This window comes from Miscanthus floridulus, chromosome 12 (genome assembly GCF_019320115.1).
Source record: "Miscanthus floridulus cultivar M001 chromosome 12, ASM1932011v1, whole genome shotgun sequence".
Classification (NCBI taxonomy): Eukaryota; Viridiplantae; Streptophyta; class Magnoliopsida; order Poales; family Poaceae; genus Miscanthus; species Miscanthus floridulus.
Window position 1 is genome coordinate 10,115,819 of NC_089591.1, and position 16,651 is coordinate 10,132,469.

Here is a 16,651-nt window from a genome sequence, read left to right on the forward strand (position 1 = left end):
AATCTACAATGCCATCAGTGGGGATCGACTAGATCGTTGCAGCCATAATAGCGAACTATAGACCAAATTCAACTAGCCAGCAAACCTCTTCAAGATCATACGTGCCTTAATCGCATACTATGCACGATCAAGATCGAAATAGAACAGCCGATGAAACATAACACATCGCTCAAAGTAAGAAACATCGTGTTGTAATAAAGCAAACGATGGACTAAAAGGATATGAGACCGATCTAGACCGATCTCGACCGGACAGATCGATGTTGCTGCAAACTAATAGCAATAAGAACATCAGCAAGATAGGTAACTTAATGAATCTACCCAAAGGACGCCACCCTTAGGTAGAGCTGATAACTTGACCTTAATCTAGTTCGAGCAGTGTAGGTCGACCGGATCGATGTAGCTATACTTGAACTAGACAAGAATCGATAACTAGCTTATACTAGAGTTCACAGTGGAGGTCGACCAGATCGATGCAGCCATACAAACGGATGTATAAGCCATGACGGTACTTACAGATAAGCCGAAGGTCAGCCGAACCGATGCAGCCCTGGTTGTTGAAGAACTCATCGGGATCTACTCTACTCCTACTCCTAAGGGTTGGCACGGAGCCGAAAAAAGTAAATTGTATTTGATCGATTGGATGATGATTTTACAATAGCCGGGGTCCAATATTTATACCTAAAGCCCAAGCATGAATCCTACTCAAGTATGACTCATTACAATCTTTGGTATAGAATGAAACATTCCTAATTTAAGATAACTTGGACCCTAATCTTTTCCCTTTTGTAGAGTCCGACATGTTTTCCCCAATGCCACCGTAGCTCATTGTCGTTGTCTGCTGACGTTATTCGAAGGGCGCCGATTCTAGTGTCGCATCTGAATCAATTGATGCAATCGATTCCTTGATTGACACAATCTTGGAAGCTTTGAGTTCCCACATTCTTCTTCCCAAATTTTGGTGTAAACACATGACCCCCAATTTTGGGATAAAAATAATTTTATTCCAAAATTCCTACTTATTTGTTCACCACGCCGCAACCGTTTTATTCCGAGATATACGCGTGACTCCTGACTTTCTGGCCCGAGTCTTATATAATATCCCGATAGTATCTTTTCCAACTCACTCGGCTTGTTTGCTTTCCCCTTCTTTCTCGAGTAAATCTTAACAGCCAACACCGCCATCGCCAAAGCCTCAACCCTAGCAAATCCTCTGCCAAGCTCTCATTCAAGCGATTTTTTCTTCAGATTCGAATCTAGTGCGGCTGCAATGGCGACCAACGACCATGTCCCTGAGGTATGCTTTCAAGTTCCCATTCTCAAAGTATCAGTTGCTACTCTGCGTTTCCTTTCTTCTTGAATTTATTTTACTTGGTTTCTAGGAAATGAGGAACGAAATCTTGATTCCATCGGCCGTTGCCCCTAATGTCTATTTTCTTGGGCCTATGGGAGACCCTGATCCATCTGATTTTATCTATCAAGAAACCAACTAAATTCCCTTCAAACAATCTGTAGTATGTTCGTCTTTCTGGAATACCAAAACCCCCGTCAGAAACTAACCAAAAATGCCTAGGGGATGGAGAAACTGGTTTTGTAGGGTGTCCGAGAAAAAGGCTAGAGATTGGGAGCTCTATGATATGAATCAATGCTTGACACTCTTGTTGTCTGTAATGGAGAGGAATGATCCACTCCTAATCTCTGCATCTTATTTCTGGTCCAACATCCAAAATGCCTTCTTTTTTAGTCATGTCCCAATGACCATCACCTTGGCCGATGTTTATATGCTGACCAACCTTAGAATAACAGGATCGATGCAGTCTTATGACTTCCTAAGTGTTGGATCCAAAAAATTAGCCAAAATATCAGACTGCACAGGATGAGCAAGTTACATTCGGAACCATATCAGAGACGAATCAACTGTTAGCGAAAAAGAATATATGGCCTTTCTGAACATGTGGTTAGAGAGATTCATCTTTTGTGGGTCATCTTGTGGTCCGACTTACAATCACAAATTCATGGCAGAGCATCTGATAGTAGGCAAGAATATTCCTCTTGGAAAGTATCTGTTAGGAGCCGCTTATCATCTGATGCACCAAGTAGCTGCCCAATTACTAAAGAATGAACCAGTGCATACTATCAGTGGTCCTTGGTGGTTGATACAACTATGGCTGAACCTGTATATGCATAAGATTGTAAGGCCTAATCTCAGAAACCTGAGTTTTCCTTCCTCCAATTTTGATGAGGAATATAGAGGCGAAGAAGGAAGAACCCGTCAGTGCATGAGCTATGGTGAGGCTGCATCAGCCATAACAATTGATGTCGATGTTGGCCATCTCTTCAAAAAGTTTTACAGAGGGTTTGATGCAGATATCCTAACTTGGCTACCGTATGATGAGGATGAGAATAATGAATTGATCTTCCCATTCAAATTTCAATTTGAATCAGGCTGTTCGGATGAGATGGCGGCTGCAATCTTTAATTCCTTCATCAAGCTCTACGTTCTTCTAGCCGAATTTCATCATGGTCGTGGCAAAATGGCTACAGGCTCCTTCCATCTAGACAACCTTCCAACTTATGAGTTTTACAACCCTTCTTTTGTAGCTCGTTAGTTTGGCCTTGGTCAATTGCCTCCTCAACTGTTCTTCAAGGATATACTGAGCCCAAGAGAAGGTATCAGTGAAGTAATGGAAACTTTCAAAGTTTTCTAACTAGGGTCAGATCTCCCTTCTCTTTACTTGCATGACTGGACAAGAGTCAATTTCTCTTCCAACCTTTTTGACTCTTAGTGACAAGAATGGCACTCCCATCTCTTCTGTGGGCCGGCCCATCCTAGATGCATAGCCCTGGATGGAGAGTTTGCTTCTGACAGTGAGGTAATTTACTATTCTTTTTTAGAAAAATTATTCGATGAACTCCCCTGCCAACTATTCTAACAGACTTTTTTAGGACACCAAATTCGATCCCCCAAGCTTGGATAGGAAAGGGCACCCCATAGATTATCAGCCACCTTGCCCAATTTCAAGAATAGGATCAACTGCGCCTCCACTTAAAAAGCTCTCATGCTGCCCCCGTAATCGTAACGTATCAATCTACAAAGCGCAAGGCAACCCAAGGGACAACCCAGAAAACCATTACGGGGAAAAGACCCCGTAGAATGAGACCATCGCCTGTTCTGGTAAACAATCCATTTTCTTCTCAAACTGATATTCACCTTCTAATCCCGTTTCTTCACAGTTATCAACCATTGCGTCCCAATTTGCTCTGGGTGCGGAACTGTTGTCCCAGGCGTTTGATTCCGCACCAACTAAACCTTCATCGGCTGATCCTCAAAAGGAGCCGATTTCAGTTGAACCAACCGACGCTTCTAGGACTATAGAAGATGATAATCCTTCCATTTCAATCCCTGATGTTGCCAAGGTATCTCCTTAAAGCTCTTGATTTTCATTCAATTTCACCCTTCATCTATTTATTCATCATGCCAGATACTCTCTGAGGAAACACCCATGCAAGAGAAGGAGTCTGGCAGTCCATCTACTGACAATGATCCTATTGTTAACACTCATACTGCCGATTCCCCAGTTCAACATACAACTGATGGTAAGAAAATCATATATATCCCCTTTATCCCTCTACAATAATTATGAACTAAAAATTTCCCTTGATATTTGTAGATACCAATGTTGAAAGTTCAGAGCCGATTCTACTAGACATTATTGGTGCATCATCAGCCGTCCCTTCACTCCAGATAGAGGCTGCCACAGAAAAGGTATTATATCCACTTCACCGTTCATTTATTATAAACTGATCCAATCCTCCTAATCAAGATTTTCTTATATATAGGCACTCAATCTTCTAGCTCTGAGCTATTCTTTCAATCTTAAGGAGTATCTAGATGAAGATGAAATTAGCTCATCAGCCACCTCCTCTAAGGAAACTTTGTCAAAAGAGACCAGAAATCGGCTAAGGGATATTGCCAATGTTTGAGAAGAATATAGACGATTTGGTCCAAGACACTAATTCAATGCAAAGAGTCTTCTTGGCTATTAAGGGTAACCCATCCCTAGTTCTCTCTAGAGTCTTGTCACCTTTATCTATTATTGAAGATCAGGCCCTAAAGGTAAAAAAGGCTTAGAGAAACCTATCTGATCATGAAGCTTTATTGGCCAAGAGGAACTCCAACAGACAAGAGGCTAAAGAGCTGACACAGTTGATTGATGACTTGAAGAACTCCTCCCTCAGGATCGATCCAGAGTTGTTCCAATTGGAAATCAAGCGTGCAGAACTTGAGAAGGAGCTGAAGAACGTGAAGGCTGCCATTGATCGCCATAAGTCCAACCTGGCTCAAATACCCGATGCCATCAAGCAAAATAAACAAGAACTCCTGGCCAAAGTCAGAGAAGGCAGGGCCATCCATAGGAGCCTCGAGGACATTCTAGATTAGCTGAAAAAGACACGCAACAAATTGCAGAAATTGATGCTATCCGGCTAGAAGTATTGAAAGCAATCTAGGATGTTCTAGACTTGTAATATGTATATCAACATGTATCTTGTGTAGAATCAATGATAACCATACTTTCTGTCGTCTCATTGTATCTCTTGTTTTCGGCTAAAGAGCCGATTTGAAAATAGCCGATTCCAGACATCTAACCTTAATCTGATTAAGTCTAAAAACATGGCCTTTATTAAGAGAACCCCTCGATCTTCTATCCTTAGTCACCCAGCGCTGTATTCTCTTCGGCATTAGTGATGTGGCGCTTCACCTTCTATTAATTGCGGTTGCCTTTTGCAAGTCCCGAGGCATCCACCTCCTCGCTCTGTGGCTTCAAATACCAGCCGAGGACTCCCGCCTCGAACACATCTACACTTGCAACCGTTCCTATTCCTTTGCACTTCTTCGCCCTCGCAACCCCTGTAGCGGCTTTCTTCCCTTCTTTGTAGATCCAATCAACTTCATGGCCGACGAGGACAACCATAGCAAACATGCGGTGGAGGAGATTCTAGAGGAGGATATGTCGGTGAACCAGCGGCTTCGATGCATGAGGTGAGATTGACATCTTCTGTTCATGGTGATGAACTTTTCTAACTTGTTTATAGGTTCATCTTGAATGACAGTCTTCATCCTCTCCCAAGGGCCAGTGAGCCCTCTAATGCTGCATCCTCTGCGCCGGCCTCATCGTCAGACTCCTTCGACTCTTACAATGGCGACGATGCCCGGTGTTTCCTCCGAGAGTGGAGGGCAGCCTAGGACCATTATTTCGAGGCAACTCAGGAAAACGGCTAGCTTGAGATCCGCCTCGGGCTCTCTCAAGCCGCCCTTCACATCGCCGAAGAAGAGGCTAGTGTTGTTTGGGTGCGGTTGGTCGAATCCGATGCCATGGTGGCGGGTAAGATGGATTCTGGAGCACCTTCACTCTGATTTCCACTATCTTTATCTTGATAGTTTTCCTATTTCTGTGATCGCCAGCCCTAACGGTGCAGTTGGAGTCCCTCCAACTGGCAGCGAATGCGGCCATGGACATTGCCAATGCTCGGGGCCCCGTCATCAATGCTTGCCTCCACGATGTTCTGCCCCACATTCAAGAGATCACCCTCCATGGCATCCGTCATGGCGACAGTGTAGGTCTAGACCGGGCACGAGCTCCATACCATGGAGACTGGCTTCTCGATGGGTGATGGCCCCAAGGAGCAAGAATACTTGATCGTGGAGTTCATTGATGCATCAGAGGCCATCATGGACATCACATTTGCCCAGGATGTGATAAATAATGTCTTCGATTAGTTTTTACTTAGGGCAAAATGATCAATGAACGAAATCTACCACCTTTCCATGATTGTATCTATGTACTTTCTATAGTGTCATGATTTTTTCTTGCTTTTGTTTTTGCTCTATAGGTGACACATTTTGTATCGGCTCTTCTCCCTTTTGGGGTTGATTTTAAACTAGAGGCGATATCATTCTAGTACCGGCTATTAGAGCCGATGACTGAATGAATCAGCTATTGAGTGTTGATCCAAACGTTAGGATAATATTCCTTCAAACATTCTCCATTAATCGCTCCTTGACAAGTTGCACCAGAACTCTTCAGACCAAAGATTAAACAATCGATCGATCTAGGCCAAGCATCTCATTAAGCAGAACAATCCTTAAATTTCTTCAATAAATCTACTAACTCTGACTCATACCTAGGATTCGACTTAGCGCTTTCATACGTCGACCTAATCCTATCTCCACGACCAATGTTTATTTCCCTTAATCCATTGGCCGATGCGAAGTCATGATTATCCATTAAAACAAACTCTCAGAGCTGATTTCTTGGATCGGCTGTTGGCCTTCATTACTGATCTTAATGAAGCCTCCTTCCCACAGCTTGCCAGAAAACACATTCGAAGTCTTCTATCTCCCAATATACTAGATCAGTTGTTGCGATACTCATAGATTCATCAGCACTGAATGGACCATGACGCATAAGAGGGGGGGTTGAATTAGGCAACTTAAAATTCTCAATCTAAACTATGGCCTCTTTTTCTAACCTTAGCAAAACCTATGCAAAAGATAAACAATCTAAATGTGCAACTACGGTTTTGCTAGTGTGTTGCTATCTCTGCCGCAAAAGGAGTAATATAATCTATGTAAATGCAGAAGCTAAAGAGCAAGGTAGAGATATGCAAACTCCCGTCAATGACTCTGGTATTTTTACCGAGGTATCGAGAAGCACACAAGCTTTTCCCTAGTCCTTGTTGGAGCCCCTCGCAAGGGCCAAGCTCTCGATCAGGTAACTCCATGGATAGCATCGAGCCATCCCCACGCGTAAGTGGGTCTCCGATGTGCCTTTTGGCAAGCCTCTTTCGGATGCTCCCTGCCGTCTTCACTATCAAGCTTCCGGCCGAAATGCCACGGGCCTTGTTCCCTCCGGTACATGGTGGCGGCCACACCACAAACGCGATTGGTGTGATCTCGCAAGACTACATGCCCCTCCGATGTACAACAATGGTGCACGCAAGCACCGAGTGGTAAGAGGTATGCAAACCTCACTAAACACTAGGCCTAAACCTAGAGCAAGCGCATAAGCGGTGGTCTAATCAACCTAAGCACTTTACAAAGCACCTACGCTAATCACCTAATAAAACACTACGCACTATGCAAGTGGAGATCACTAAAATGGTGTATCAACACCCTTAATATGTTTCCTTAGCTCCACTCACTTCAAATGGCCGGTTGGGGGTCTATTTATAAGCCCCACTGAGAAAGTAGCCGTTGGGGACAAAATCCTACTTTTCTGCTACTGACCGGACGCTGATCACGTCCTGATTGGACGCGTCCGGTCGTCCCGACCGTTGGAGCCGTGATCAACTGATCGGACGCTACCAGCGTCCGGTCACATGCCACCAGACACGTCCAGTCGCAGTTTCGCTGCTCTAGAACATCTCTGTACTTCACCGGACTCTGCTGTCCTATGTACGGTCGATCTACCGCCAGCGTCCGGTTACTGCTTTTGCCGAGCCTCTTGATCGGGCAACCGGTCACTGTGCTACCAGCGTCCGGTCCAGCGTTCGGTCACTTCTGTGAGCTCGTTTCTTCGTGATCTTGCATACGGCTTGGTTCCTACCTTCATGCTTCGACTTTGCTTGATATCTTGTGTTTTGTGCTTCTAAGGTCTTGCTTATGGTGTTGATCATCGGATCATCACGTTGCCTTCGTCGAAGTCACGTCTTGCATCCTATTGAACTACAAAACAATCACTTGCAAATTCATTAGTCCAATTTAGTTGTGTTGATCGTCAAACACCAAAATCTAAAGTAAATGGGCCAAGTGTCCATTTTCCTTACAATCTCCCCCTTTTTGGTGATTGATGACAACACGACCAAAGCAAGCAAATAATAAAAATTTAGAATTTTAAAAACTATCTACTTGCTAGGATGCAATGCAAGGGACAAGATTATATGATGTTATAAAGATACTACTTGTAAGACTAAAGGATACTATATAAAAACTTATCTTGCCCTTGCAAATGTCCCCATGTGGCATTATGGATTTAAGCCTTGCTTCCTACAAATTCTCCTCATTACATAGACTAATCCATAATCCACTATCTGATGAACCCTTGGTTTCTCAACATGTATTTGATGCACAAGATACACATGAGAATATATCAAAGCCGAGGATGGCTTTGTTTAAAGAAGGAGAGGATGATGAGCTCATGGTTTCACAAAATATATCTGAAGAAAATACTTGTTCAGTTTCAAATATGGTAACTGGTCTTCAATTTGGTGCTTTTTCTTCTGATGAAAAATATATAAAGAAGGCGAAGGAAATGTTTCCTCCAGGTGGACTTTTGTCGATGATTATCTTTAAGGGTGCACCATCCAAGAAAGAAGATAATAAAAGGCCAAGAAAAAATATTTTTATAGGGTCCATGCAAGTTGATGTAACTCGAATTATTAATGCTACAGAGAATACTTGGAGAGGTGCTGCTAGTAACGTCAAGTGGGCGACGTGAAGATCATGATTAGCAATCTGTCCGCAATATTTTGATATATAGCTTCCTAGTTTTAGTTTTCTAGCCAGGTTTGTCACGTGTGCGTGTGCACCATGGTCGAGTCCGACCTGGTGTTTGAGGCGGCCTGCGTTCCTTATAAGCCAGGCCTACGTCCCACTTAGCATATTAGATGGGATTTTATTTGTGGAGTTATTCTCCGTCGAGCCGCCGCTCGTGAAACCCTAGAGGTTTACCGTTCCGGATCCCTGCGAGGATTTGTGTTGGTGTGTGGCCGAGGATTGATCCTTGGACTTGTGCTGGAATTGATTTAATTCCCCATCTTCTGATCGTGGTTCGTCGTGGCCGCGGGTGGAAGGATTATCTTAGGGTTTGGTTTGCATCATCTATTGTAAGTTGATTCCTCTATCTAGCGCTGCTACTGTTTGAGTTAATTATTCAGAGAAAGTTATTTGGTGTTGTCGTTCATCTTTCATCGTATTGCTCTATTGTTCGCGTTTGATTAATCAAGAAATTGTCGCCGAGGTTATCTTCTTTGATGAATTCTGCGGGTTTGATCTGAGTACCTGCTAGCTGGCGTTTCTATTGGATACGTGAGACTGACGTGAGAATTCGAGTAGTACTGCTGCTGCTATACTACTTTGTGTTGGCCGATTAAATTATTCCCAACCATATTTAATCTGCCGTGAGAATTTTACCCGTGGACTACTATTATTGCTATCCTGCTATTGCTTGCTTGTGATTGAGGAAAATATCCAGAGTTCTAATTTGCTAGATCAAGTGTACGCAGTAATTTATTTCCAATTACTTGAAGAGTTCAGTTTCTGTTGGAAAAAAAAAGTTGTTTGTACCGTGAAAGATTGGGAAAATATTTTGGACAACGTAGGTGTGTCCTCTTCGGTTGGTATCAGCTTCTAGGTTGCTCACGGTGCATTTGGATATTTTTTTTTCAATGGCTGATTTGAAATTGCTCAAGAAAGTTCATCTTTTGCCAAAGTTATCTCTAGCAACACGTCTCAAGGAGTACTATGATTGGGAAGAACATATGGAAGATTTATTCTAGGGTCGTGGCCTTGCATCGGCCCTAAGGATGTATTATGTAGAAGAGACAATGACTACAGATATTTCACATTGGTGGGATTGCTGGGACAAAAAATTCCCTTGTTGGATGTGGAGCGATATGAAAGCTGTGCTTCGGCGCCGATTTCGTTCTCTTGAGTCAAAGAAGGTAGCTACTGCACGTGCACAAAATCCCCAAGGCACTACGACAACTCAACCTAAAGAGGAGTTAATTGTGCAAGAGAGAGATGTAAGCGTGAGTGCTGATTTTTTTTCCGCACCAGAATAAGTTATGGACTCTTCCTTTTATTCTCCTATAGAGCCATCAATTGATATTGTTGATGATGCAGCAAGTGGCTTATCTATGCTGGCTCAAGAAGTCAAGCAGGATGGTACTGCTAGTAATGTGAAGGGGCAACGCTCTACTATATTTCAATCAGAATGCACAATCCATGATAAGGTATGCAAGCTAATTATTGATGGTGGTAGTTTCACAAATGTTGTTAGTTCAGATCTTGTGCATGCTTTGTCTTTGTCAATGCGGAGGCTTCCAATGCCGTGTTATATCCAATGGATGAACCAAAGTGGTACACTCAAAATTACTCACAAGGTGTGAGTTAAATTTTCTATTGGAAATTATGTGGATACAGTTGACTGTGATGTTGTAAAGATGAGTGCTTGTCATTTATTATTAGGTTGGCCATGACAGTTTGATCTTGATGCTACTCATACCGGTCGTTCTAATAATTATTCATTTGCGCATAAGGGAGTTTGTCATGTTCTCAAACCAATGCTTGAGAGTGCTATTATGGCTGAGGTTTTCCCCAAGGTACAAGTGAAGAAAAGGGCTGCTGAAATTACCCCAAAGCCGAGGACGGCTTTGCTTCAAGAGGGAGAGAATGATGTGAATATTCCTACTCTTGCTGCTATTAGTGATGCTGCTAGTGAGTCTGCAATTAACTGCCTAGAGCCAATTAAACCAGCAATTCTATTTGATTCTATCTCTGACAATATTGAGAAAAATGGTACATCTGCTTTAGCTCCATTGTATGCTGCTGATAATTCAAATATAGCTAATGCAAGAAAGAATGATGTGACTATAGCTGCTGGTATTCTTGCATCTAAAAATTCATGTGTGGATTCTAAAGTTGCAGGTAGTAATCCTCACATCCCTGTTGCTGGAGACGATACTATGGTGATGGTTAATAATTCGAGTAATAAAGGTTGTGAAAGTTACCACAATGAGTCAAATAATTCTTCTGAAATTATAATAAAGCTGATGGTGGTTTTAGCTCTAGAGGGAGAAAATGATATAGTTTCTGAAGCAACTTGCAACAGATCTAAAATTGCAAAGGCAGCTCTAAATAAATCTTCTATGCAGTTTATGGAGCATGATGTGGTTGTTGCTTCAACTAATAATGAATCATTACAAGAAATCTCAAGGTCAGGAACTATTTTATTTGATGGTCCTAATGATGCGACTACTGTTGCTTTAGTAGCTACTAGTAATGGCAGTCAGGATGTTTCAGTTATGACTCCTGATGTTTGTGAAATTAAGTGCAAGATGGAGGTATCACTTGAGGATACACCAAAGCCGAGGGCGGCTTTGTTTCAAGAAGGGGAGAATGATTAACCCTTGGTTTCTCAAAATGTATTTGATGCACAAGATACACATGAGAATATATCAAAGCCGAGGTCGGCTTTGTTTAAAGAAGGAGAGGATGATGAGCTCATGGTTTCACAAAATATATCTGAAGAAAATACTTGTTCAGTTTCAAATATGGTAACTGGTCTTCAATTTGGTGCTTTTTCTTCTGATGAAAAATATATAAAGAAGGCGAAGGAAATATTTCCTCTAGGTGGACTTTTGTAGATGATTAACTTTAAGAGTGCACCATCCAAGAAAGAAGATAATAAAAGGCCAAGAAAAAAATATTTTTATAGGGCCCATGCAAGTTGATGTAACTCGAATTATTAATGCTACAAAGAATACTTGGAGAGCTGCTGCTAGTAACGTCAAGTGGGCGACGTGAAGATCATGATTAGCAATCTGTCCGCAATATTTTGATATATAGCTTCCTAGTTTTAGTTTTCTAGCCAGGTTTGTCACGTGTGCGTGTGCACCATGGTCGAGTCCGACCTGGTGTTTGAGGCAGCCTGCGTTCCTTATAAGCCAGGCCTACGTGCCACTTAGCATATTAGATGGGATTTTATTTGTGGAGTTATTCCCCGTCGAGCCGCCGCTCGTGAAACCCTAGAGGTTTACCGTTCCGGATCCCTGCGAGCAGTGGCGGATCTAGAAAAAATATTTAGGAGGGGCTGGGCCAAAAAGAGCTAGACCAACTTCACTCAATTATATTCCATACAAAGCTAAGATATAGCAGTTTTAAACCTTTTACATGATAACTATGATAAACAATCGAAAGTGCATTATAAAACGCATAAGAAGAAGTAAAAGATACAATTTTTAGAACTAACCAACAAAAGATCGATAGATGATGACGCATTCACGCTGTTGTATTCTTCATGAATCATTAGAAGCAATCTATACAAGAAAAAAATAAATTAGTGACACAAATTTCAAGTATTTAACTTCAAAGTTTTGAAGGTAGAAGAGAACATATATCATACCACTAAATTGTTCTGAGGCACTAACATACGCCGGGTTTTCATGTCTTCAAATCGTTTTATGATTTTGTCATTCTTGATGCTTCTAAATATCTTCTTCTCAGTGTAACATATCATTAAGTCATTGAGCCATTCATCACCCATTTTGTTACGTAAATCTGTCTTTACAATAGACATAGCAGAAAATATCCTCTCAACTGAAGCTGTTGCCACCGGAAGAATTAATGTTAATTCAATGAGCCGATACACCAATCCATAAGATGTGTTCATTTTAGTCTTGACCATAATTTCAGCAACCTTTCCAAGCTCTGTACATCCAAGAAAGTCTTGAGTTCTTCTAGCACGACTGACAAATCCTCGCAGTTGACCAGGCAAAAGAAGAAGGTCACCGACGTCAAAATCCACAGCATAAATTTCAGCAAGTCTCACAAGCTTATCCACATCAAAATTAGAGAAGGAGTTCCTTGGGTTAAGACAAGCCATGCATACTAATAACTCTGAACTAACTTCACCAAATCGATGATTCATCTCAGACAAAATGGCATCTATGGCAGCAAGGAAAATCTCAACATGGTAGAAGTGCATGTTTGTTACTTTTTGCTTTCTACGTGTAGATGTCCCTCTAGCATTTATTTCCTTGTCCATATCTGGCACTTCAATCTCATTCTTATCACATAATGTTTTCACTCTTTTGAATAAGGGATCCCATCCATTGTCCCTCATATCCTGCAACTGCTCTTTGACATCTATGATCAATTGCATTGCCTCAACAATGTCTTGATCCTTCCTTTGCAAAGCATGTGACAGACTGTCTGTGATGCTCAACAATTCTATCATTAAATGCATTATGAACACAAAATCAAACCTCTCCATTTTACCAATTAAACCAAATGCTCCACCATTATTTTCTGGTTTAACAGAGTCTTTCTTTACTATCTCAAGAATGTCTATGACAGCTTCCCACATCACCAAAATACGAAGTAAAGTTTTAAGATGTGAACCCCATCTAGTATCTCCAGGCCTTGCTAGGCTACATTCCTGGTTCAAACCTTTTCCAGTGATAATCTCCCCACTCTCCAACTTTTCTAACAACACATCATGATGCTTTGCAAGCAAGGCATCCTTTCTCATACATGATGCGCCGACAGTGTTGACTATTAGAGGAACATAGTTAAAGAAATCTGCAATAGCTGGAGTAGAAGTTGCAACAGTAACAACCACTAATTGAAATTGATGGGCAAAACAATGCACATAGAATGCATAAGGATTTTCATCTCGAATCAATTTTTGCACACCATTAAATTCACCTCTCATATTGGAAGCTCCATCATAACCTTGCCCACGAAGGCTAGAGATTGGTAGCTTATGACTGTTAAGCATTTTGACCAGAGCTTCTTTCAATGAAGCAGCTGTACAACTCTCAACATGCTGAAGTCCAAGGAGCCTCTCCATCACCTTCCCTTCATCATTCACAAACCTGCAAACCATATTTTATTTCATGTTAGTACAAGTGTACAAGTAAAAGTCGAGGTAAAAAAATAGAGTTGTCATCTACTAACCTCAAAATTACAGCCATCTGTTCTTTTATTGATACATCTCGGGACTCATCAATCAATACAGAAAATTTTTTATCTCCAATCTCATCCATAATCACTGACATGACTTCTTGTGCACAAGCTTTTGTAAGGTCCTTCTGTATATGATGAGATATCATTGTGCAATTTTTTGCACCTTTATCGTATGCATCCTTAACAATCTCAACTTTATCTTTGTACCAATCAACCATCTCTCTATATGTACCCTTATTGTTGGAAGTAGAGGACTCATCGTGTCCACGAAAAGCATCACCTTGCATTATGAGAAATCTTGCTACATCTAAAGAAGAGTTCAAGCGAATCTCATATCTTTTCTCTTCCTCCTTGCTAATTACATCAATTCTTCTAGCCACATTTGTTCTTTGGTTCATAAAGTCATCACACTTTAGCCTAGCATTATTGTGAGTCTTGCAAGTACCGTGCTGATTAAAATTGTCCTTAGCTTTTTTCCAGTTAGTATAACCATCCTTTGCAAAGACAGAACTACCAAATTTTTCAGGCTTCCCCGGATCAAAGAAAAGATAACAATATAAGCAATAAGCTGCATCCTTCGACTCACTATACTCTAGCCAATCAAACTCATCAAACCAAGTTTGCTGAAATGATCTCCATTGACCATTTTGCCATTTACGAGCAAAGGTAAGATTACGAGGTTGGGTCGGACATCTCAAAGCATATGCCCTTCTAACTTGGTCTCTAATTTCTGGTGGATATTCTTCAATTGGTATGCGATTTCCTGGATCACCAACTACATCGGATTGACTAAACTCCACTCTACGCCGAATTGGTTGATTTATGCTGTTATTACTGCCTGGAGTTGATGTACTACTTGTACCAGAAAAATATGTGTGCAATGTTCTTTTGGACATTTTGAATAATCTGCAATTTATTAAATCCTAATCAAAATTTGAACGATTACAAAGTTCAAAAGGCAAATCTAAAGAAAAAGAGTATACCTGCTGGCTGCTGCCCTGTTGGTGCTGCGGTGCTGCCGCCCAGTGCCTGCTGCCGCGTCGCCCAGTGCCTGCTGCCGCCCAGTGCCCCAAATTTCAGCGAAGGCAAAATGGAGGAATAAAAGCAGTCCTAGCTAGAATAAAAAGGAATGCTAAAAAGCGAAATTAAATTGCACGCATGACGCATCACCGAAAGCAAAAGGGCTACCTGACACCTGACAGGGTAAGCTCAATTCGTTGCAGCCTTTGCAGGAAGCCAGGAACCCCAAATTTCAGAGAATCCAGCAGGCAATTGCACACGGAGTCACCGCCGCGCGCCGCGCCCCTGCTGGCTGCTGGCCAGCCCTGCACGCTGCGCCCCTGCTGGCTGCGCGCTGCGCCCTGCGCGCTGCGTCCCTGCTGGCTGCTGGCCTGCGCCTGCGATGCGCGGCCGCTGCTGCCTGCTGCCTCCGCCCGCTGGGATCCCGGCGCTGCGGCGCCTCCATTGGCCGTTGGGCAGGAGCCAGCCAACCCTAGCTGGAGCCGCCGCCGCTCGCCCAGTCGCCCACTCGCCGGCCCAGTCAGCTCGAGTCGAGTGCCTCTGCTCCCGTGACCGACAGAATGAGAAGAGAAAAGAAGAAAAAATGTATGTTTCTTGATGGGCCGTGTACAGGCTTCGTTAGTGGGCCACACATTCCGGCCCAGGAAGCAGACCAACTCGTCTTCAACCTCCGTCCGCGACGGGAACCTCTCCAGCCCCTCCTTCCAAGTGGCTAATGGCTGAAAAATTTATGGAGGGGCTCAGGGGGGGCTCCAATGGCGCGGCCAAGGTAGGGGGGGGGGGGGGGGGCTTGAGCCCCGGCAGCCCCCCCGGCAGATCCGCCACTGCCTGCGAGGATTTGTGTTGGTGTGTGGCCGAGGATTGATCCTTGGACTTGTGCTGGAATTGATTTAATTCCCCATCTTCTGATCATGGTTCGTCGTGGCCGCGGGTGGAAGGATTATCTTAGGGTTTGGTTTGCATCATCTATTGTAAGTTGATTCCTCTATCTAGCGCTGCTACTGTTTGAGTTAATTATTCAGCGAAAGTTATTTGGTGTTGTCGTTCATCTTTCATCGTATTGCTCTATTGTTCGCGTTTGATTAATCAAGAAATTGTCGCCGAGGTTATCTTCTTTGATGAATTCTGCGGGTTTGATCTGAGTACCTGCTAGCTGGCGTTTCTATTGGATACGTGAGACTGACGTGAGAATTCGAGTAGTACTGCTGCTGCTATACTACTTTGTGTTGGCCGATTAAATTATTCCCAACCATATTTAATCTGCCGTGAGAATTTTACCCGTGGACTACTATTATTGCTATCCTGCTATTGCTTGCTTGTGATTGAGGAAAATATCCAGAGTTCTAATTTGCTAGATCAAGTGTACGCAGTAATTTATTTCCAATTACTTGAAGAGTTCAGTTTCTGTTGGAAAAAAAAAGTTGTTTGTACCGTGAAAGATTGGGAAAATATTTTGGACAACGTTGGTGTGTCTTCGTCACTATCCTCCCTTTCTCAGACCATTACCACTTGTAAAATATCTAGTTTATGGCCCTACAAATTAATGCTTGCTTTTGGTCCTCTAAATTCTCCCCCTTTGGAATCAAACACCAAAAAAAGACATTAGTAGCACAAGGGAGGGTCAAACTTTGGATCCTTTGTGTGTAGAGTGGAATAGGTCACAAAATTTGACTCTCACATTATATAGATTAAGCTCCCCCTAAATATATGCATACATATGGTAGAAAGCAAGGCATATGCATATTTGGCAAATTATTGCTCAAGGGAATTTAATCTATATAATGCATGGAGAAAGCATATTAATATCAAAATGAAATCAACATGATGATATCAGTTTAGAAATACCACATGTAGAAACCAATTTGATTTCTACCACTTGCAA

General features: G+C 42.4%; 1 protein-coding gene across 1 annotated transcript; it reads right to left on the reverse strand.

The window, feature by feature from the left end:
* Window positions 1–11,888: 11,888 nt before the first annotated feature.
* Window positions 11,889–13,855, reverse strand: LOC136498351 (uncharacterized). Its single transcript, XM_066494294.1, has 2 exons — window positions 13,741–13,855; window positions 11,889–13,658 (listed from the first exon to the last, which is right to left on the reverse strand). Exons 1-2 carry the CDS (start codon window positions 13,839–13,841, stop codon window positions 12,179–12,181), a joined length of 1,581 nt encoding a protein of 526 aa, XP_066350391.1. The 5' UTR covers window positions 13,842–13,855; the 3' UTR covers window positions 11,889–12,178.
* Window positions 13,856–16,651: the final 2,796 nt, after the last annotated feature.

Bases quoted from the DNA above. Each gene is read 5' to 3' on its own strand.
- LOC136498351 (XM_066494294.1), bottom strand. From the start codon at position 13,841: ATGTCAGTGATTATGGATGAGATTGGAGATAAAAAATTTTCTGTATTG. The intron at 13,659-13,740 runs GTTAGTAGATGA...TATGGTTTGCAG, and splicing joins CAGATGGCTGTAATTTTGAG to GTTTGTGAATGATGAAGGGA.